This window comes from Balaenoptera ricei, chromosome 3, assembly GCF_028023285.1.
Source record: "Balaenoptera ricei isolate mBalRic1 chromosome 3, mBalRic1.hap2, whole genome shotgun sequence".
Lineage (NCBI taxonomy): Eukaryota > Metazoa > Chordata > Mammalia > Artiodactyla > Balaenopteridae > Balaenoptera > Balaenoptera ricei.
Genome location: NC_082641.1, coordinates 154,039,538 through 154,062,787, shown reverse-complemented (window position 1 = coordinate 154,062,787; position 23,250 = coordinate 154,039,538). Strand labels below are relative to the sequence as shown.

General features: G+C 50.8%; 1 protein-coding gene across 1 annotated transcript; it reads right to left on the bottom strand.

The window, feature by feature from the left end:
- Positions 1-284: 284 nt before the first annotated feature.
- HRH2 (histamine receptor H2) lies at positions 285-20,987 on the bottom strand. The gene is made up of 2 exons (XM_059919652.1): positions 19,718-20,987; positions 285-918 (listed from the first exon to the last, which is right to left on the bottom strand). Exons 1-2 carry the CDS (start codon positions 20,791-20,793, stop codon positions 726-728), a joined length of 1,269 nt encoding a protein of 422 aa, XP_059775635.1. The 5' UTR covers positions 20,794-20,987; the 3' UTR covers positions 285-725.
- Between the last annotated feature and the right edge of the window lie 2,263 nt (positions 20,988-23,250).

The following is a 23,250-nucleotide window of genomic DNA, read 5'->3' as shown; positions in this document are numbered from 1 at the left end:
ATCGTGGCCTCTCCTGAGAGGCAGTGTAGTGTTGTGTCAAGAGCTTCTACCCATCCTCTCATTTGTCTATTCGTCTGTTTGTTCCTTCCTTCCTTTAACAACTATTCTCAAGTGCCTCCTATGTGCCAGGCACACTTTCTAGTTGAGTGGCCCCTTACTTCTCTGAGCCTCAGTCTCCATTCCTGTAAAGACAGGTCAACCATCCCTGCCACATGTAACGAGGATGACGTGAGCTCATGCGGCATGAGCTCATGTGTACTCGGCACACAGTAGGTGTTCATTAAAGGCTAACGTCCTTCCTTTCCCTTCCCTTCCCTCCCTTCATCCCGCAGAACCCACGAGGGAGTGAGAGGCCAACGCTTCATGGCAACAACCCTCCGCCGTGCTCAGAGGGCAGGCGTGTGTCTGCACATACACCTCCGTGTACGCGCCCGTGTGCGCATCCCCGAAAGTCCCACCGTCTCTGCCCGTGACTCAGGGCCAGCACCAACGTGAGCTCTGAACCCATGGGATTCAGCAGACCCAGACCCAGGGGAGTCTGAGCGCAGAGCAGTCTGCTCCATCCGAGGCCAGAGGACCCCAGCACCCACCATGTGCCCTGGGAGTCCCCAGACTCAGGCTAGGGTGTGTCCTCGGTGGTTTGGGTGGGCTGCTGGGTCCTTAGTGGCTCCAGGAGTCAAATTTTGGTGACCAGAAGCAGGATCTTCAGCGTCCTGGGGCTGGGTCTAGACAGCCTCGGAGGGCAGCATCCTCACCGATTCCTGGGCCAGTGTCCTTAGCAGCTCCTCAGACAGTGGCTTTCCCGACTGCTCCTCCAAGGGGCCTCCCACGTGTCTCTGGAGGAATCTAAGTGCCCACAGGCTCTTGCAGCAGCTCAGAAGATTGCTGGAGCACAGGGTGCAGGACATCGCTGGCTTCCTGGGGAGACACAAGCATAGGTTAGGGCCGAGGTGACCACCGAGCAAGGCCAGTAGGGCCAGACCTAGCCTCTGGCCTTTGCTTCTTCTAAGCCGGGAGCTGGGAAGGGTGGGGTGGTATGGGGCGGGGAACCTCCCACGTGCAACAGGGACTTGTTCCCTTAACCCACAATGGGGAGCATTCAGGAGACTTGCTTTCAAACCCCAAATCAGCTTCTAACATGCTGTGTACCCTTGGTCAAGTTACTTAACCTCTCTGAACCTTAAGTGGAGGTAAAAATAACCACCTTTCCGATTCTTGAAAGGATTAAGTGTTATAAAATATGTTTAAAAGTATCCCACACATTGCCTGGCTCATGGTAGGAGCCCAATGAATGTTTGCTATTTCTGTGTCTGAATAAAATGATGCCTGAACACCTACATCATGTTTTGCATGAGTTGGGGGAAGGCTGGGAGAAGAAGACACAAAGATTTATTCACCCTTGCATTAAAATCAGTTGTGAATGCGTCTGTCTCTCCATTAGAATGTGTGGTCCCTGAAGGCAAGGCGCTTGCCTTTCAAACCCCTACTAAGTGGCTGCCGGCGCATAGTAGGCCCTCATTTGTGTCCATTGAGTCAAGCTGATTGAAGGTCACTGAAGGTTAAGTTAGCCAAACACTTGGGAGGAAAGTTTTTAACAAAGTATTTGACATACATTTTCAGAAGGATGAAGACTTCCCCTGTATCTGGTTATACAAAATTCCTTTGCCCTGTTGCCTGCTAAGATGTAGACAGCTGACCTGCTTTTTCCTTCTGATACTTTCAGTGAGTAAGAATTCCTTCATCGTTTTTATTTCAGGCCTTCTGAGGTCAAGAGAAAAAGCCTCAGTGTGGAGGGCCTGTGTTTTTAGTACTCAACACGCAGGTGTCCCTTTATAACCTGGAGTGGGGACAGGCTCAGAGCTTTAATCAGGCAATGGGATCTGGCCAAACTTGGGTGGCATTGTTTTGTGTCATTGTTTCTATGATCACAAGTACTTTCTGTTTTCCACAAGCGATACTGCATTTCCATTTATGGTGATGATATAAAGTCTTATAAATATATTTCAGTGAAAACAGCCAGGTGGTGTAGAGATTTAAGTGTATATAATGCAGTTGGGAGAGGATTATGGGCTGCACAGGGAAGGGGATTTGCAAGCAAGTGTGGTTTGAGGAGTGTCCTTGCAAGTCCTGGCCCATCCTGGCTCACGCTTGGCCCCAATGCAGGAGAAGCTAAGCATTGCTTGGTGTCCCTAGACACTCTGCCTGGGGTCTCTGCAGCTCCAGGGCAGGACAAAATCTGGCTTTAGCTCTGTCTAAGGCAATGGATGCCACCTAGTTTCTTGCTTCCCTGACTAGGCTGGAGCAGTAGTTTTCTTCGTCCAGTTTCAGGCTGGAAGCTAGCCCTTGCTTGGCCCTGAGACTCACTGTGGGTCCTCCGGATGTCCCATGAAACTCGTGCCTGGCCTCAGCTCTAGCCATCATCTGTTAAGGTATTCTGGCTGCCAGAGGAATCGAACTCACTCCCTTCCACATGGAGAGAGAGAAAAGCATCATGCTTCCCCTTAGGGTCCATCAGAGGGGAGGTGTAGATTTGGATGCCTGCCTTTGTAAAGGCTTTGTGAACAACGACACAGCCAGCACCCACAGCCAACACCCAAGCTTCCTTCAGTGCATGGTGTGTTCTGGCTTAGCCAGTGCTGGAGGCCTTGCATGGCCCAAGCTCTCTCGTGGGTTTGGCCAGCCCCACCGTCCCCAGAACACCTGCCCTCACCTGGACCTCCAGGTCACACCCCTGCACTTCAGAGGCTCCGGTTCTTCTCCGCGCCAGCAGTGTACATATTTGATCAAGTAGGCAGGTATCTACCCTTGGATTAACATTCCAGATGGAGCCTGAAGTGTGATAAAGTGACTTTCACGTAGATTAGTGAAATTATCAAAGACAAGCTAGCTCGAGGCTAGGAAATTACCTCCCTTCTTCTAAAAGGCTGTAAAATCATTTAAAATAATATTATTATGGAAGTATCACATGTTCATAGTAAAAAATTCAGAACATAGAGACTAACAAAAAGAAGAAAATAAACATCTCAAATAACTCCTCTACTCAGACATATCTTTTTGCTACATGGAGATTGTGTCATTAAATATTTTTAAATGAAATACATCAAAGAGGCTATATAAAAAACATATATGTGTGGCTTAAAATATTAAAGAATATTAAAATGAATACAAGTGTAACCACCTCTCAGGTTAAGAAACAGAATTTACCAGTCCCTGACTTGTTTCAGCAAATATGTATGTCCTCCTGAATAATATACTGTGTTGTTCTGCCGGCATTTTACTTTTATATAAATGGAACCATGTTTTAGGATTCTTTTCTGTAGCTTCCTTTTTTTAGTTGTTGTTTAACATTATACTTTTGAGATTAAACTCTGTCAATGCGTGAACCTGTAGTTCATTTTCACAGTCATAAAGTATTCCATCATGGGAAGATACTCCAATTTATTTATCCATTCGCCTGCTGGTGGACATCTGGGTTGTTTCTCATTTTTATCTCCTCCCTTCTCATACTTGTTTTCGAATCTACGCTCTACTGGCCTCATCAAATAAACAGGAGAGTTTCCCTTTTTCTCTCCTCTGAAGAGTTTGAGCAGGACTGGAACAATCTGTTCCTTGAGTGTTTGGTAGAACTCCTTGGCAAAACCAAGTACTACTGGTGTTTCATTCACTTTCTTTATTTTTTAATGGTTATAGGACCATTCGGGTTTTCTATTTCTTCCCAAGTCAGTCTTGGCAAGTTCTGTTGCTAGGAATTCGTGCACTGCATCTGAATTTTCCCTTGTTTTGGGCATAAAATCGACCACGATGTTCTTATCATCTTTCTTAATCTCTGCAAAATCTATAATAATATCTCCCTTTTAGTCTTAATATTGTTTGCTTATGATGTTAATGATTAATTTCTCTTTGTAGTTTTGTCAATGTTACTTTGTCAGTTTTACTTTTTGAAGCTGGTTTATTTGGTACATACAAGTTTAGAATTCTTATCCTTCTAGTGAATTGAATCTTTTTTCAAAAGATGGTGACCCTCTTTATCTTTAGTAATACTTTTTGCTTACAGTTCACTTTGTCTGCTGTTAATATAGCTACCCAGATTTCTTTTGGTTATTATTTGCCTAGTATATCTTATTTTCTCTTCCTTATACTTTCAACTTTTTTGTTTCCTTGAGTCTATCTCTTGTAAAAATATTTGTTTGGGTTTAAAAAAAATCAAGTCTGACAATCTCCATTTTTTTAATTGGTCCAGGTTATTCCATTTATATGTCCTGTGATTACTGATATATTTTGACTAATTTCTTGTATATGATTTTGTGTTCTACATTTGTCCCATCTTTTCTAAAATTTCCGGTCTTTTTTTTTTTTTTTTTGCTTTGTTTTAAACTGCCTTTTTTCTCCTTCTCTTTCCTCCTTACCATATGGAATTTCCATCCTCTTATTAAAATTTTTTGCCATGCGTATTTAACTTAATAATGTCTAGTGGTATGGAGACCTTCCTCCTCTACTTAGCTTCCCATTCATGCCAAATGTAAGTTGGGATGAGACACTAAGCTGGATTCCCACACTGTGTAGACTTCATTACATTACACACGTCTAGAGATACTTGTATGTTTAATATTCCTGGACTCCTTTATGGCCCATCTTTGCCCTGAGCTCTGACACTTGAGGCTCGGAGATGTTAATGGGGTTCTAGGAGAGCACATAATAGGTTGTCTGCCATTCGGTAAGTGCTTATGGTAAACATCTTATTTTTACCTTCCCATCATCAATCCCCCTTCTCTTGGTAATAACACCTTGACTCTTCTTTGGGATCCAAACTTCCCTACTCTTTGTCCATGTGGGTGAGGTGAGATTTACCTTATTCATTGCATTGGCTCCAGGTCTGGGTACAGAGGTAGAGACAGGACCCCATCCAGCCAATGAAACTTAAGCCTAAAACTTTCTGTTGGAACGGGAGGAAAGGGGCATATTTTCCATTGGGGCTACTAAGATGGTAAGATGTAAGCTTGGAGCTCCTGGTGGCACCATGGGGAGACTCTAACTGAAAATGAAGGCAACACAGGGTGAAACTGAGTTGAAAGCTGGAGAAAGACAAATTTATGATGACATTTGAGCTCCTGAATCCAACTTGAAGCTACTCTTGATTTCTTCAGTTCTATAAGCTAGTTCCCTACCTCCACCAATCCCAACCTCTTTTAATTGGGTTTCTGCTACTGGCAGTTAATAGTGTCCTAATAGCATTCTTAAATAAATGTTCTTTGAATATCTTTTCACATGTGGGTGCTATAATATGTTCAGCCACCAGGGGTCAGGACCCAGTTTCAGTGAGAAGCCTTGCTCAGTCTCGCTCTGAACCTCGGTTTTCTCGTCTGTGAAATATGTTAATAATATCAAGCTCACAGGACAATTGTAAGGACTCAGATAATGACTGTCAGTGACCTTTTCCATTACCATCTACTACTGCTTATAGTACAAATTATCACACAGAACCACCTCATGCACACATTACTCTGCTCTGTCTTGTACTTGCACCTATATATATGTCATCCCCATTGCTTGAAATTCCTTTACCTTCTTTGCTGTGCACTTTGAAGTGTTTCAAGGTTCTGTTCAGGCATCACCTCCTCTGGGAAGCTGTCTCTGAGGTCTCTCAGGATTACTGATTCCCTCCTGGCTCCTACAGCCCCTCCGCTGAGACACTTAACCTCCTTGGGTTAACCATCAGTTTACCTGTCTATCTCCCAGACTAAAGGCAGGTGTTGGATCTTTCATCATTTACCTCACTGTCCAAGTTTATAGCAGGTGTTCAATCGTGTGTGTGAACTAATGAATGAAAAACCCAGCCAATCTCATTTTCGATAGTGATTCTCCCATTTTCTGACTTCCCAAGTTCACAGGTCAGCAGAAGCAGAAGCACTTCCCCTGGCTGTGGGGCACCCTTACCCCTCTGTGTGGTGTCTCATGCTGGCATTATTTCTATATCTACCTTCCCACTACTACCAGCCCAGAAGAGCATTGTGAGCCAGGACCTTGGGACAGACAGTGAGGCATGGTGACCATTTCAGCAAATACCTGCTGAGCACCAGCCCTGTGTTGGGATGATTGGGACAAAATGTGAGATTTAGAACCAGGAGTCATGCATTCAGTTTGAGGCTTCCTCACTCCCCTGCTGTCGGGTCTCAGACAGCTCCACCTCCCTGTCGAAACCCATCTCCTCATCTGTAAAATGGGCATAATCCCAGGGGAAGTGCTGTAGAAGCCAGGAGAAGTGATGGGAGAAGAGAAACGTTTAGAAATTCCAGAAGATTCTCCCTTTCTCCCTCCTCCTTTGTTTCCCGCGATAGGTACAGCCATTAGCTGCTTTTCCCTGAGGGTCACCAAGAACTGGCACTTGAGGGACTGCGTGTTGAAGGCTGGGTTGATCCCTGGACCCAGACCCTTGCTTATCCCGCACCCAAGCATCTGGGGGAACTGCCACACCCAGAAGGGCAGTTTCACATATATCCTGCAAACTGGGTCAGTGCAAAGTCCCCTCTCCTTTTTGAGGAAAGGGAAGTGGAGGAACTTAGAAAGGGGAAGTGGCCCTCTAGTGTCCTGGGAGCCAGCCACAACCCACCAAGTGTCTGTCCCCTTGCCTTACGCTTTTGCCAAAATCAGGGGTGACCCTCTTCTCCAAGCAGACCTAATTTCTGGTTGTCTTAAAATAAGCTATGAGGTGGAAATTTCAGGATGCCAAGTTACCCAGAGCCCACTCATATGAGTGTTATCTTCAAATAACTTTGTTTTCTACCACAAACCAGTACTACCCAGTATTTGGCCGAAATGACCAAACTTCAGCCCTCCGCTCATGAAAGAAATGATTTTTTTCAGGGCCTTCTCATACTTTTCTGGAAGTAAACACAGAGGGTTTGCCTGCATCAGCGTCTGCTTTGAAAGGTGGAGGGCTGGGGCAGGATGATGGGCGCCCATGGCCAAGTCCATAGATGGAGCTCTCTTTCTGTCCTTCAAGCTGGGCAAAGGCTTCCTGCAGGAGTTTTGCAAAAACAGTGTTCATTTTCATGACAAATAAGGTGGGAGAGGCATGCACCCACCACTGGGAGAGCCAAGGCCTCAGGGCATGGGTCTGGCAGTTTCCATGGGGTCCTCTTTAAGGCCCTCAGTCAATAGTCACGTTGAGTGCTTACTGTATGTTTGGGGTGCCTTGGGGGCCCCACCACCCACTTCTTTACAGATGAGGGAACTGGCTCTTCGTGGGATTAAGTGATCTGCCTGACCAAGGTCACACCAGTGCGTGGAGGAACAAGGCTCTGTGCCACGTCTGCTAGGTCCAAAGCCTGTGCTCTGAGCCCTAAGAGCAACCAGATGACAGCCGCTATGCACGGAGCTCCTGCTGCACGCCAGGCCTGGTTCTGGGCGTTTTGTAAATATGAGCTCAACCTCAAGGGGTAGGTACCGTTAGTCCCCCTATTTGATGGAGGAGGAAACTAAGGCACAGAGAGGTTAGGAAACTTGCCCGAGGTCACACAGCCGGTAAGGAGTGTTGGGCATGTTATAGCACGCTGGGCTTGCTGCTTGAAGGAGCAGTGAAGGCGTGGTGTGGCTTACTTCCACTCAACCCTTCCTTTGCCTCCGTGTCACCCACTTTTTGCTGATGAATGAGACGGCAGAATAATAAAACGTTGAGAGTGATCATGGGTCAGGCACTTAACGTTGAACTCTCACAATATCCATGTGATACATATGATAGAGTTACGATATTCTTATCTCCAACAGATGAGGAAGTCTGAGCCCAAAGAACTTTAGTTCACTTGCACAGCCAATAAGTGGTGGAGGATTGAAAGAGCCCAGCTTGGCCCACCTGCAAAGCTGGAGATTCCCTGCCCCCACCTCCCCTCCCTGTCCAATGCATGTGGACTCTGGGCCATGCTCAGATCTCCCCAGTCCCAAGGGAGATCTTGTGTTCACCCTGCCCGGCTGCTCCAACCCTAAGTAACCTCTCTTTGAGACTGGCTGGCTTGCCCAATCCTCTCCCTGAAACTCTGGAATGTTTTTTAAAACCGCAGGAAACCCCCAAAACCCTGCCCACTCACGCCAGTGGCTGCTCACGGAAAAAGAACCCACAGTGCCCGAGGCAAGTCTCAAAGTCATGTCCTATCACTCACTCCATCCCACCCCGCTGAGGCAGGCGAAAGGTCACGCCCATTTCATAGATGGGAAATTGAGGCTCAGAGAGGCTGCCATTTGCCCAAGGTCATCCAGGTGGGTCAGGCGCTGCATCCCGGGCTCAGCTCCTGGCATCACTATGCCAGTTCTTTTGACTGAAGACTTATCTGCTCTGTAGTCTCTGAACGGCTCAGGCCCTGGGCGTGGGCTCACCTCTCTGATGGTTCCTCCTTAGCCCCTTCTTCTCCCTCTTCCCTGCCCCTCTGTCCATCCTTAAATGCCAAAGACCCCTTCTCCTTGCCAGCTATACCTCTGCCCTAGTCAGCCCCCCTCACAGCCCTTCTAGGACCCTCCCCCTGCGTGGCACCCAGGAAGTGATGCCTTCAGAGGTGGCTGGTGGGCCCCCGTACAGCCAGTCTAGAAAACAATTAAGCAAAGTGTAACAAAAGGCCTCAAATATCCCTCTCCTTTCACCAGTAATTCCGGTTCCAGAAATTCAGTTTCTGGGGAAATAATTTGAAAGAAACAGAATATTCTCGGCATGGAGATGTTCATCAGAGGATTGCTTATAAGAGCAAAAATAACGTCGAGACAAGGGCAAAATACAACAATAAGGGAACATTTTAGTCCATCTCGAGGCTCCTCATGGAGCCCCATGCCTGCCAGTGAACTGCTGTGGACGATACTGTTCTCGGGCCTGTATATCTATTCTCTCCTCGAACCCTTACAATGACCTTTTGAAGCGGGTACTAGCAACATCCCCATTTACAGATGAAGAAATGGAGGCACGGAGAGGTAACGTGCCCAGGGTCAATCAGCTCCCAGGCAGTCTGACTCTACCAGGCTCAGCCATTCCCAGGGCAGTGGTGGTTACTAGTCAGCATCACCGGCTAGTTAGGTGTTGAACGTGGGCCAGTGTGTCAGGTGTGTGGTGCGTCGCTGGTGGGGTAGCAGAGGGTACTAATTTGAGATGTAGTGGGCTTGTCCCCATTGCCAGTGCCGCCGCCCCCTCCACCCCACTCCGCCATTCAGGCAGTGACTCGGAACAGAAACAGAAACAATGGTGAGGGAGTTCAAGGGCATTTGGCTTTCAGGAGGCTGTGAGAGCAGTTCCCCAGCACCCAGAGAGGAAGCTGGGGCAGGAGGCTGAGTTAGCTGCTAGAGTGGGCCCTGCCCCCAGCCTGTCCTTTGGGGTCAGAATGCTCACTGGAGGTGAGGTGAGGGGGTCGCCGGAGGATGAGTGTGAGGGTCTGAAAGTAGAGGGGCTTGTGTCCGACTTCCTAGGACAAGGGGGGTGGGCCTGCAGACATGGCCGTGAGGAGGCTTCACGGAGCTCTGTACCCCAGTTCCTCTGCTCTCACATGGGGTACAAGAGGCCCCTAAAATCTCCCAGACCTACAGTGAGCCCTAGCATGTGGCTGGGCCTTGGGGCCTGCCTGCTGGGGGATTCCTGGGGGCCTGGGGGCCTGTAGCAGAGGCCGAGGCCCTTGGGAGGGTGTGGCTCTTCCTCAGCAACCCAGGGGAGGCCTGGAGCAGGCCAGCTGTGTCCCCAGGGCCCAGGCATGGCATGGGCACTATGGAGGGAGAAGGAAGCCATGGGGGCCAGACAGCCTCCGGGAGCTTAGCTTGCCCTGGAGGGAAGGAGGGGGCAGTGGAGAGACTCTTGTATTGACTGGGTTCAACTTCCAAAGCCACCGTGTTTACAGCTGGAAGTGCCTGAGAGTCCCTGACCTGGAAAATGTACGTTTTTCCACCAACCTTGAAGTGGTGGCCTGTGGGCGTCCAGAGCAGAATGAAGCAAAGAATCTTACACCTGAGCGGACTCAGCGCTCTGCCCTAAGCTTCCGTCCCAGGCCAAGCATTAACGCCCTTGGTCCCTTTCCCAGCCCTGGGAGGGAGGGGCTGGGATGATCAGTCCTACTTATCAGATGGGGGCAAAGTTTTAGAAAAGGAAGTACCTGCCCATCAGTCGCCTTCCCATCGTCTGTGAATCCCTGGTCCCTCTCTCCCCTCCCCATCCCTCCTTTCCTTCCCCACTTCCAGCCTCCTCTGCCTAGGATGGCACCTCTAACCTCTGCCTTTCAGCTTAGAAAACTCCCGCTTGTCCCTCAGGAGTCAGCTGAGCCATCACCCCTTCCAGGAGGCTTTGCCCGATTCCCGGGCCACCCCGGGGCCCTCTGGGCCCCCACACCTGCCAGGTCCCAGCACTTATCCCACAGCTCATCTCACAGATCCATTAGTCGCCCCCTTTACCCCCCACCCCCACCACACCCTGCGGGGAAGGGGCACTAAAGGGCGACTGAGTGAATGAATCAGTAAGACTCAGCAGCCTCTAAAGCAGAGACCTGCTTAGGATCTCCACATGTGGATCCTCTTGTCGCCATGATATTAGGACCACATCTCTCATGAGTGACAGAGAGGGAGTACGGAGCGTGACTTCAGGGCTAGTGTAAGATGGCAATTGGAATGGAGTTTCTCTTTGACTTTCAATTTTAACGTTCCATTTCAATGATGATGAAGTATTTGTAAATATTCTGTGTTTCCCAAGTCAGTGTGGAAAGGGGAAGTTCCCCCAAATCCTCTGGGTGCTGGGGAATGCCCTGCTGCCCACCCACCCAGAGCGTCCGTCCCTGGGTGACATTGGCATGTGCTCAGTCCTGGAATGAGGAAGCCCTGAGTCTCATCCACCCACCTGTGGGTCCCAAAGCCTGTGGCCCTCCCTGCAAGCTGCAGCCTTCTGCACGATCAGATGTGGACAAGCAGAGCCACATGCCACTTTGGGGAGCTGGGACAAACTCCCCTGCCCCCCACCTCCCTGCCCAGAGGTGGGCAGCGCGGGAATGGTCCTTACTTCTTAGGGGATCCTCAGGGGCTGTGGACGCCCTAAAATACCCACTGGGTCTCAGGCACACCCCGTCCGTGTCCCCCTGACACGACCACAAACAGCTGCTGTAGGATTAATGAACACAGCATCACCCGAAAACAGAGAGCCCTGTGGCTCACTGCTGTTGCTTTAAGAGCAGTGACATCTGCTAGAAGTCTTAGCTCTCCTTGACAGATGAGGAAACTGGGGCTCAGAGAGGGATGTGATCTTCTAAAGGCCATACAGCCTGTCAGTGGCAGAGGCAGTGAGAAACCCCGGTCCCCTGTCTGCCAGGCTGGGTCTCTCTAGGAGCTCTGTTCTGCACCCAATCTGCATCCCTACCTGCCTGTGACCCCTGCACTCAAGGCTCAGGTTGCGACAAGGACATGTTTTACTGCATTTGCCTCCATACTCAGGGTGACTCATTAGTATGAAAAACAGGTTCCTCCTCGCCCTCGCCAGAAGATTTTTGACACAAACACAGTTGGGGGTTTGGCATAATTTCTCTCTCTTGTTAAGCATTTATATATAATTAGTGTTGGAATGGTCCCCTGAGATGGATCCAAGCCCCCATTTTCAGAGGAGGGACATGAGCCTCAGGGTCAGGGTTCAAACTGAGCGATTCAGTGGCCACAGCTGAGACACAAGTCCACAGAGCCTGCCATGGACTTTTCAGCTGCTCCTTTACAGAGGGGCCACAGGAGGGAAGGAGTGAAGGAAGGAAGGAAGGAAGGAAGGAAGGAAGAGAGGGAGGGAGGGAGGGAAGGAAGGAGGGGGGAAGGAAGAAATAAAGGGAAAAGAAAGGAAGAAATAAAAATTACCCCTTACAAGCATCTACCCTGTGTCGGGAGCTTTGCACAAATCGGTGCTAAGCCTCATCACAATCCTCACAGGGAGGTATTTTTATCCCCATTTTGCAGATGGGCAAGCTGAGGCTCAGAGAGGGCAAGCCACCTGCCTAAAGTCCAGGAGCCAGCAAGTGCTGGGGCTGGAATTGGCACCCTTTTCTTTCCCCTACACCAGCGGTTGGCAGACGATAGCCTGTGGGCCAAATTCAGCCCACCGCCTATTTTGCTGAAATGGTTGGAAAAAAAAGTGAATAGAAGAATAACATTTTGTGACTGGTGAAAATGATATGGAACTCCAATTTTGGTGCCCATAAATAAAGTTTTATTGGAAGACAGCCACCCCCATTCATTTAAGGATCGTCTGGGGCTGCTTTTGTGCCATACCACCAGGGTTGAGTAGTGGTGACGGAGAACATAGGCGCCGCAAAGCTAACTTATTTACTATCTGGCCCTTTGCAGAAGAGGCTGGCAGAGCCCTGCCCTCCACCCTGCCGTCTCCCAGGGGTCTGGAAGGTCTGCAGGGCCTCCCTGTAGTTGCGCAGGCTGTTCTCTGCACAAGGGCATCGGGGCTGAAATCCAGACCTCTTTCTGCTTGCCAAGCTGTGTGGCCTGGGGCTGGGTCCCCTGGAGAAAGGGCTTTCTCTTAATTTGTTCACCTAGAGTGTTCACCTTTTTCTCATGGGTACGAAGCTACTAGCAGCGGCCCCGAAGGCATGCTTCCCCTTCCCTCCCCTTCGCAGCCCCTGGGAAGGCAGCTCCATGGCAATCCTGTCAGATCTGCGGCACAAGGAGCCAGAAGGGAAGGTGGGGAGAGCGCAGGGGCAGGGGTCTGTGCAAAGCCAGGGAGGGAGGGAGGATGGCGGGGCACAGACGGGGCCTCCAGCTCGCTTCAAAGGCACAATCACCAGGGAGGTAAAGGAGGGGTTCTCTACCTTTCAAGTGACTCCTGGGGGGGGGCCACCATTTATTCTCCTTGACTTTTGAGGTTGTAAAAGGCTTCCCACCTCCTCTCCCTCTGCTCTTCCCCTGACTTCCTCTCCAGGGCTGGGAAGGGGGTCTCACTCCCCAAACTCTCTGAAGAGACAGAAGATGAAAAGGGTTAATACCTTGCTGCAGTCCGCTGCTCTGCCCGCAGCTGTGTAGAAGTGCGGGCCCCGCAGGCCTGAGAACGGCCTTTCCGAGCCCACCCAGGCGGGAGGTAGGGACGTGGGCCACCTGCGGGTCCAGGATGCAGCCTCCCGCCCCCCTCCCCAAGGGCCTACCAACCGCCGAGAGCTGCCATAAAGCCCGAGCGCTTGGTGAAGGAGAAACGGGACCATGGACACAGAAGGGAATGGGGGAAGGGAGGGAAAGAAAACACAAAACAGAGTGGAAAAAGGAGAGGAAGGAAGAACAGACAGAAAATAACGAAAGAACCTCAACAGCATTATGCTAAGTGACACAGCCAGGCACAAAAGCACACAGATTATGTGAAATGTCCAGAATAGGCACATCTATAGAGATAGAAAGTAGATTTGTGGTTGTCTGGGGAATGCAGGGATCGGGAGGTTGATAGTTGAAGGCTACAGGGTTTCTTTGGGGTGATGAAAATGTTCTAAAATTGATTGTGGTGGTGGCTGCACAGCTCTGTGAACAGACCAAAAACCGGTGAACTGTACACTTGAAATGAGTGAATCGTACAGCATGTGAAGTATATCTCAATAAAACTGTTATAAAAAGAAAGACAGAAAATGACAGAAAAGAGACAAAATGAAAAGAAAGAAAAAGAGAAAGAGATGGATGGCAAAGAAGGAAAATTCATGTCTGTTAAGTCTGTTAAAGCACCTGCCACCTGCCAGGAACTGTGCTAAGTGCCTGTATCCTTGACTCCATTATATTCTCACAGTTCTGCGAAGTAGGTCTGATAATTATCATAGTTTTATAGGTAGGGAAACTTCAGCTCAGACTGTCAACGACTTGTCTAACATCACCCAACCCCTAACTAGTTGGGGACCAGGGCTCATACCGGGCTCCCTAACTTCCACACGGAGGCAGGAAGACACCCCAGTAGCCTTGTGGTGTGACCGCCAGGCACAGAGGGCAGAGGTGACAAAGCAGCAGCCAGCAGGGTACCAGTGTGCAGGGGGCGGCCAGGCCCCTTAGCCGGGGTACGGCGGGGGCTGGGAGGTTGGCGGGGAGAAGGGAGGGGGACCAGCTGCTCTGGGCGCCTCTACAAAGAGTGCTCAGAAAGGCCCCTTCAGAGATGCTGGAATCAATGTGCCAAAAAGTTAGACTATTTCAGGACCCAAATGATACAAATAAACAAGTCTGGGCTCTTGAAGCGGTAAATTATGCAAAACTCCCTTTCTGAGCAAAGTACCTTCTTAAGAAGTGTGTGTACATCAGTCATGTAAACTTTTTACTGCTAAGGGAATTGCAGCCTCCTCCGCCAGACCAGACTGGACTTTGAGCAGAAGATAAAGCCACCTCCGCCCTCCCCCAGCCCCCAAACTCTGGCCAAATGGGGACATGGCGTGGAGACGCAATGGACCGCATCCAGCTTGTCCGAACTCTGGATTCCCACCCCTACTCCGGGATCCCTTCACCTCTCCTGGGAGGCAGGGTGAGGGGTGTGACTCTTTCCACCCGCAGACTCTATGATTTAGAGCAGCCGGTGGATTCCTCTGTGAGGCCCGCTGCTGACACCACTACTTGGAGGGAGGCCCACGGTGATGTCAAAGTTAGAAAAGGGAACCAGGAATTTCTGAGTTCCCACTGTGTTCCTGGAACTTAGCATTTCGAGACTTGGTTCCCTGATCTCTAAAGTGACTGGTGGTATTAGTCACTTCTCAGGGCTCTTGGGGATCTAGAATGAGATATTCATGCATTCATTCATTCACTTATTCATTCAACAAATATTACTGGGTATCCTGTGCCAGGCACTGTGCTAGGTGTTAGACAGGGACCAACAGAGACGTGAGCCTGCCCTCAGGGAGCTTGCGGTCTTGGGGAGCAGACACAGAACAGATCGGATGTCCCGAGAGGGGTAAGAAGACTGTCTTGGGCTGAGAGGAGGGTGCGTGGGATGGGAATAGGCATGGCCTGGGGACAGGACCGAGGGGCCCAGAGGAGGAGTTAGGGCAGCGGAAAGAGTCGGGCAGGGCAGGGCCTTGTTGGTCAGGATAAGAACTCTGTATCAGAGTCCAAGAGCACCAGAAGGGCAGAGCAGAGGCCCATTCCCAGCTGGAGGAAATGCTCTCTCACTGGCAGCAGAAGGAGGGCGGGCCCTGGCAATGCTGGCAAGAGGCCTGTGAGGGGAGAGAGCTGGCAGCAGGGGGGCACCTGTGGCTCCTGGCCTCCCTTTGCGCCTCTTCTTCCTGAGCTCTGACTCCAAACTCCAGCCCCTGGAAGGGTGACAGCCGCAAGCACAGGGCCTCTGCAGAGAGGAGGAAGTGCCCGCCCGCCCCGGAGAGGGACGGCTGGCGCTCAGGAGTCTTATCTCCCTGCCTGGGGAGATTACGCAGGGCAAGGGAGTGTATGGGGAAAGACCCAAGGGCCCTGGGCAGGGGTCCAGAGATACAGGGTCTACTCCCTGCCCCTCCCCAGCTTGCTCTGGGCCTCAGGTCACTTGCCTCCCTGGGCCTTAGTTTCCCCATCTGCTGTCTATGGGAGTAGCGCTCAGAGCCTGGGCTAAATTCAAGTCCATTCAGCATTTCCTCATGGAAAGAGCCTGGCTTTGGGGTCAGACGGGCTTGGGCTGGAATCCTAGCTCTGCCACGGATGGATGAGGCTGTGTGGCCCGACGTCAGCTACTTTGCTCCCAGAAGCCTGCTGCTGGCTGGGGGCCCACATTTTGAGAACCACTGCCCTAGAATAACATCCCTCTGGGAGGAGGGCCTCTGCTTGGCTCACTGCTACACCCCCAACAGTGCTGGCGTGTAGCAAATTCTTGGTGAGTGCTTGTGAATGAATGAACTCTGAGTGGTTTGTTTTGGTGGGGGCAGAAGGGGGCTGGAGGGTGGATGTGGGCGTGGGGATGGTGTCAGGAGGTGGTCAGGGACCAAATCATGAAGGATCTCTAATGCTAAGCCAGGGAGCTGGGACTTGTGGTAGCTGAACATGGACCCCAGATGTCTACATCCTCATTGCTGGAACCTGAGAAAGTTATCTTATATGGCAAAAAGGACTTTGCAGATGTGATTAAGTTAAGGACTTTGGGATGGGGAGGTTATCCGGGATTATCCCAGTGGGCCCTAAATCACAAGTGCCCTTATTAAAAGAAGGAGGCAGAGGGAGATTTGGCTACCGAAGAGGGGAAGGAGATGTGACCACGGAGGCGAGAGGTCAGGGTGATGTGAGGAAGGGGCCACAAGCCAAGGAGAGCGGGTGGCCCCCAGAAGCTGGAAAAGGCAAGGAAACGGATTCTCCTCTGAAGCCTCCAGAAGGAACCAGCCCTACCAACATCTTGCTCTCAGTCTCTTGATCTCCCAAACTGTAAGAAAAGAAATCCGTCTCGTTTCCAGTCACCGAGTTCACCGTCATTTGTTACAGCAGCCCTACCTTGGAAACGAAAGCAGGCCTGTATTCAGTAGAAGCAGTGGAGCAGAAGGGGTGAGGTTGGGGACCCGGGACCAGAGAAGGGCAGAGGTGATGAGGGGCGGGGTAAGGGTGGACAATGGGATCAGGAAGGGACAGACAGAGCATCCTGCTGGGGAGGTGGCTGCTGGTTGGCCTTGGGGCAGGGAGGACCAGCCAGCTCAGTCACTGTCTCCTGGAGTCTCCCCTTGGGTGACTGTGCCACACACCACCCCCCCCGACCCCCCCTGCAACCTCCGCCATCACCAACCAAGGGCAGACACCTGGCCCCTTGGCAGGGATAAGGGCTCTCTGTCAGGTCAATGCTGGGTTTTGTTCCCAGATGGGGAGCAGGAAGGACACACTATCGGTCATCAGGGAAGCTGGGCGCCAACCTTATGGAGGGCCACACAAGTCCCCAGTCACCCTGGCAGCCTCTACTGGAAAATCAAACTCTGGCTGTTCCTGGCTTCCTGGATCCCCATCCCCCCAACCATAGGATGAGGCCCTCCAACTGGTTCCCCATCCTCCTCTGCTGGACCCCTCTGCTCCGCGACTGCTGTGTGTGACCCAGGCAGGCACGGCCTCTCAGCTGGCCTTGGTGGCCAGGGTGGCTGTGATGGTCAGAAGAGGAGGTGGACGCCCCCTGCCCCAGCGTGCCCGGCACCCAGAAGACAGGTGGTAATGGGGCTGCCGTTTCCGTTTTTGCTCAGCTCTTGGCTTTGGCTGCATCACTAGCTTGTGTCCCTTGAACAATTTACTTAAGTTCTCTGAGCCTCAGTTTCCCCATCTGTAAAGTGGAAACTAAACAAGCATCAACTGCACAGGGTTGTGTGGAGAATGAAATGAGGCCCCGGGTCTAAAGGGTCCAGCACCACCCTGGAGGAATGGGTCTTTCCCCTCCGCATTTGAGGCTCAGCTCAGAGGTCTGCTCCCGGGGACGGGCTCTTTGGGCCAGGCGCTGCCTCCTTTGGCTGCCCTGTGCACTGGGTTTCAAGCCTGGGCACGTGCTGCTCTGAACCGTGGCCAGTCTGTTCCTCAACCAGACAGGTGGTGAAGGTGGTGGCATGAGATGGGGGGCTGGCTTTACTTCCCTTTGCACCCTAGCACCTGGTACAGGGGTGGGGATAAGATGCCGTCACAGAAAGATTAATACCTAGAAATAGTGGCAAACCTAAAACTGGTACCTAGTGTGTGTTCAGTGAGGGCTGGCCATTGCTGGTGAGTGCCTGCTGAGTGTCTCCCTAAGGACTGGGGGTAGAGGCAGCCTATTAACCCGGGCCCCACAGGTAAGAGCAGTAGGAAGTGGGATGGCAACGAGAATGAACAGTGCCAACGGCCTCCTCTAGAGTCCACACCCCGTGCTTTGTCCTTTGTTTGTTTTGTGAACTAAATCTGCTTTGTACCAGAGTCTGCTTCCTGAATGAGGCAGTGTGGAAGGACAGGGTCATCTTATCTATCAAGGCCAGACGTGGAAGCCTCCCCATCTGCATTTGGGAGAGATGCCTTTGGGTGGCTTGGAGGATGGATTTGAGAGGGAGAGTCTGGAGGCAGGGAGGCCTGGAGGAGGCTGGTTGCAGGAGCAATGAAGCTTGTTCCAGAAGGATAGCAGTGGACGGGTGGAGGGCCCAGGACCCAAGTCTATGGGGGGACACTCCACACCTGGCTCCTGCAAGGACCAGAGGGACACAAGGCCGAGGGGTCCAGTTGGGCAGTTTCACCCCCACAATGCTCCACAGGGACCAGCACCCAGAGCGGGTGAGTGTGCAGAGTCCATCCAAGCTTTTCTCAAGTCTGATGCTCAAAGGTCGAGAGACGACCGGTATCCTACCGGGGGTCCTAGAGCCTGTTGGCGCCCGTTAGCACATGTGTGCTTCAGGTGGCTCTGGGAGGTGACCAGGGCAGGCTGCTTGAAGACAGACCCCACATTCTATGAGATGAGGAAACTGAGGCGCAAGAGGGGCAGAGGCTCGCTCAAGCCACAGAGCTGAGACCGAGGCTGTACAGTTGACTTGCCATACCCGTCCATCAAAACAGATGCCAAAATGTCACTTCTACATCCCTGGCGCTCAGCACTGTTCCTGGCATGTGATAGGAAGTTGACAAATGTTTGTGAATGAATGAATAAATGAATGAATGAATGAATGGATGGATGGATGAGTCAGTCACACAGACCGGCATTCTGGGGAGCAAAGGCATGGTCTGTGGGAAGACAAAGGAAAGTGACATTTATTGAGCATTTGTATGTGTCAGATGTTCTACCAGCATCCTTTCATTTATTCCTTTCAACAGCTAGATAGAGCTTGCTCAGACCTATAAACCTTCTCTCCATGTGTGAGCTTCCTCAGGCCGCTCAAGTCTTTGGTGAGGTACCCCTTAATACCTTGCATGGGCTTTGTCAACAGTGAGTTGATCTCAATGTCATTCTGATCCTGTTTATCTTTTCAGCCTGGGTACCTCTCGGGGGTGGAGTCCTGGGTCATCCTCTCTCTTGCATCTCCTGCATCCCAGACATCCAATGGTCTACAAGACTATTTTTTAATAGCCTCCTAGATTTTGCTCTGTTCTCTTCTCTCTCATGGACCAGTACCACATCCCCCTTCACTGCTGTCCCCATCTCATTCTTCTGGTCCATGTCTTAGGGGACAACCAGAGCCCTCTTTCCAAAGTACAGAGATGCTTGGGTTATACCCATCCTTGCTTCTGATCCTTCCATCTTCCCCTAAGTCCTACAGTACAATGTCCAAGCCTCGCTTTCTAGGCTTTGCCTTCCCAACTTGGCCAGTCCTCTTTCTCCTCCCACTTGAGCACCCCGAAAGTAAGAGCTGATGCATAAAAGGTGCTCAGTGATGGTGGGCTGAGTGGGGTCTCTGATTTAACCCCCAGGCAGCAGCATTATTACATGGCCATTTGAGGGCTGTCCTGGCAGATTTAGGTGAACACTTATGACCATTAACTAAGTGGCCGAGTTGGACCTCAAACTTAGGACTCCTGATTGTAAGGACAGGGTAGCTAGAAAAAAGGTCCACCAGTTCTGAGTCAGGGGAGCTCTATCCAGATCCCAGCTGTGTGGCCCTGGCCAAGTTCTCTGAGATTTGACTTGCTCCTTTTAAAAATGGAGGTAAAAAGTTCTCCCTCAGGGGGTGTTTGGGAGGATGGAATAACACGAGGTTTGCAAGGTGCTCATGAAGAATTCCCAGCACATAACATCCAAAGCAGCACCTCGTGAACAGCTGTTACCACGAGTGGGACCCCGTCCCTGTGCCCCGTCCCACACACAAACTGCCAGGGCAGTTACCTGTCTGTGGCTCCCTGGGGGGCCGTGACCTCTGTCCCACTCCACACCTGGAGCCTCAGGGGCCTCTCTTCCTGCCACCTGGGTCCTTGGCTTGGAATCCTCATCAGCTGAGAGCTGTTGTACTTCAGAGAAGTTCTTTGGGTGTCATGGTTGGTGGGGCTGCAGCAGAAGAGCTGCTGGTATGCCGTGCGGAAGTCTCTATTCAGTGCAGCGTACAGGATGGGGTTCAGGGCTGAGTTGGCATAGCCCAGCCACAGAACCACGGCTTCGAAGGTCTCGTTGATGGCATTATCCCCTTTTAGCCCACGGTAAACAAACACGGTGAAGTAGGGGAACCAGCAGATGATGAAGGCCCCCATCACGGCTGCCAGGGTCACTGTGGCTTTGTGTTCCCTGATGGTGGCAGTCCTCCGGGAGCCGACGTTATGGATCCTCTTGGCCTGGTCCCACGCGATCTTGAAGATGCGGTAGTAGGTGATGCACATGACCAGCAGAGGCAGGTAGAAGGTGACAAGCCCGTCCACCAGGCCATACACCAAGTTGACCTGGACTTTGCACTTTGGGATGGTGTGATTGGCACTGCTGGTCTCAGTCCTGCTGTTCCATCCCAGGTGGATACACAGGAAGGATAGGGTGACGGAGATGACCCAAATTAAGACCAGGGAGATGGTGACACGGACAGGGGTGACCAGCATGGGGTAGCGCAGGGGATCTGTGACGGCGCAGTACCGGTCGAGGCTGATCATGAAGAGGTTGAGGATGGAGGCCGTGCAGAGCATGACATCTAGGCTGGTATAGATATTGCAGAAGACCTTGCCGAAGTTCCACCTGCAGGACAGCTGGTGGAAGGCCGAAAAGGGCAGCACCAGGAGGCCGAGGAGCAGGTCAGTGATGGCCAAGGACACGATGAAGCAGTTGGTCAGACTGCGGAGCCGGCGGTTCAAGCCCACCGCCAGGCAGACGACTACATTGCCGGCGATGGTGATGAGGATGAGGAGGGTGAGGACCACGCTGACGGTGATCTTCAACGCAGCAGGGTCCAGACAAAAGGAAGAGGTCGTGCCGTTGGATGCCATCCTGGGACCCTACGGCTCCTTCCCCTGCCTCCGGCCCCTGGTTGCTTCTCTTCCAGCTCCCCAAAGGGTCAATTATGTCAACCACTGGGTTCCAAGCTGCCCAACAGAGCCAAGAGAAGTGTCCAAATGTGGAGACGCTGCAATGACCGATCCAGTGTTGTTTTTCTAGAAATAAATAAAGCTGTCTCTTAGGAGGTGTTGGGCATGAGTATGAAGGAAGATGAGGGAAAGCTAGTCCTTGAAGCGAGGTTCCTGGTTCAAACCCCAGTCCTCAAATGACCCCTTGGCAGAGCCGGCTTCCTCCTGGGACTGAACAGATCTCCACTCTCCAGGTTTTGCATAGAGACGGACGCACCAGGGCATGAGTCTGGAGGTGGCTTTGGTTTTATTTGGGAGGCATCATGTGGAGACATGGCTGAAGCCTTCTCCATAGCGGGCGGCGGCTCCCATCCATGTGACGGGGGTCTAGCACTGTTGCCTCTCCCTCTGGGGTCCACTGGAGAGCGTGAGCTAGAAATGCAAAGATTGAGTGTTGAGCATGTTGAAACCAGACTGAGAGTGTGACCTGATTCAAGACCTTGACCTCCCTTCGAGACACCAGGACGCATGGGACCAGTCCGGCACCACTCCTTAGAAGGGACAGAACCAAAAACATACATAGCGGGAGGAGGATGGGAGACAGGAAGCAAGGGGCTGGACCACCAAGTCATCATGTGAGATACAGTTGGAGGGGCTAGGGTTGTTTATACTAGACAAAGAAAGATCTAGACACAGACTCTAAGCTCCATGAAAACAGGGGCTGTATCTGCTTGTTCACTGCTAGTTCCCAGTGCCTGGCCCCACCGGTAGGCATTAAGCCTATGATGAATAAATGAAAAAATGAATGAAAAAATAAGCAAATGTAATACATTTACTCTGATAAAGCGCCGAAAACAGTGTTCCACACTCTCGTTTTACAAAATGTCACCATACTCTAAATGCATAGCCAAAAAACTCTTTCAGGAAAGGGCCAGGTAGCGAATATTTTCTGTTTGCATTCTTCAAGGTCTCTGCTGCAATTACTCAACTCTTGTTTAGTGTGAAAGCACCTCCACAGACAATGTGCAGATGAGTGATCATGGCTGTGCTCCAAGAAGACTTTACTACGGACACTGAAATTTGAATTTTACATCATTTTCTCGTGTTGCAAAATATTCTTCTTCTTTTGATTTTTTTTCTCAAACTCTTTAAAACAATTTCCAAGCTAAAAATGTAAAAGCTATTCTTAGATCATGGGCTGCACAAAACCAGGAAGAGGACCAGATCTAGCTTGCTGTTGTAGTCTGCCAACTGCAGCCCCTCTCCACACCCGCTCTTAACATCTCTCTAAACCTCACTTTCCAGGTCAGCTGGTACAGAACTCACTCAGTCTTTCTAATGGCTGCATAACAGTCCCCAGGTTGGCTGGCTGTGGTTTATTTATCATCACTCTATCACAGGTATTTCGGTTGTTTCTAGTTCCTTCCTTCCTCTTTCTTTCTTACCTCCTGTCTCACGGCAAACATCACTTCAACAGAATGGCTGCATATGCAATGCTTCTTGGTTAAATCTCAGGTTAAATTCCTTCCTACTGGTGATATTCTATGATTCCAATTGATGCAAAACAAGCAAAGGCCCCGTTTGATTCCTGGACCCTTTATCTCAAGCTGATCCTGGTTTTCCAGAGAGCAGCCAGCAGGCAATCTCCTGGGACCCGGGAGTGTGCAGAAAATCAAGCTGACAGCGGAACCCCTCTCAGAAACAAGCTCATTACCATCTGACATAAATTAAGCCTCTCCTAGGCTCTTGCCTGGAGCGGTTTTGCAACCTGAATACGAGAGACATCATTTAGTCATAACCACTGTGTTGGTGCAGGGATCACGGCTCCTGGTCACCTTCTGCCGCTCTAGCAGGCTGGGCTAGAGTGGTGGTTCCTTTTTTCTTGGAGTTTCAGATAAGAACCACCCCTGTCATGTTTCTGTCTTACAGCCTAAGTCCCAGAAGTTTCCAGTGACCTTTGTGAAGGCAGGAGCTTTTGCCAATCTGTGGGTAGAATGATGGCCCTAGAGGGTCAAGGCACCCCAAGATCACCGTCATCATGATCACCGTCATTGTCACTATCACAGTTAATATAAAAAACGCTTTCTTGAACTTTCCTTTCAAACGTTAAAAGCAATGACATGCTTATTGAAGTAAACCAAGGGTCCTGAGGTATACAGGAAGGGCCAACTATTTGGGCCATCACATACCCAAGCCCTCACGCCAGGGAGGTGACCGTTGCTCACCATTTGGTGTGATGGAGACCATACATTCTTCCTCTGAAGCTCTGCATGTACCAGACACATGTAGGACACTGTTTTATACACACTGTACACATTACACTGCTACTTCTTTTCCTCGTTTCTTTTAAAATGCCTATTATATAACGGACACCCCTCT

Coding starts and splice junctions, on each gene's coding strand:
- HRH2 (XM_059919652.1), bottom strand. CDS start 20,793: ATGGCATCCAACGGCACGACCTCTTCCTTTTGTCTGGACCCTGCTGCG. Junction 919..19,717: donor CCCCAGGGAGCCACAGACAG/GTAACTGCCCTG, acceptor GTGTCTCCCCAG/GAAGCCAGCGATGTCCTGCA.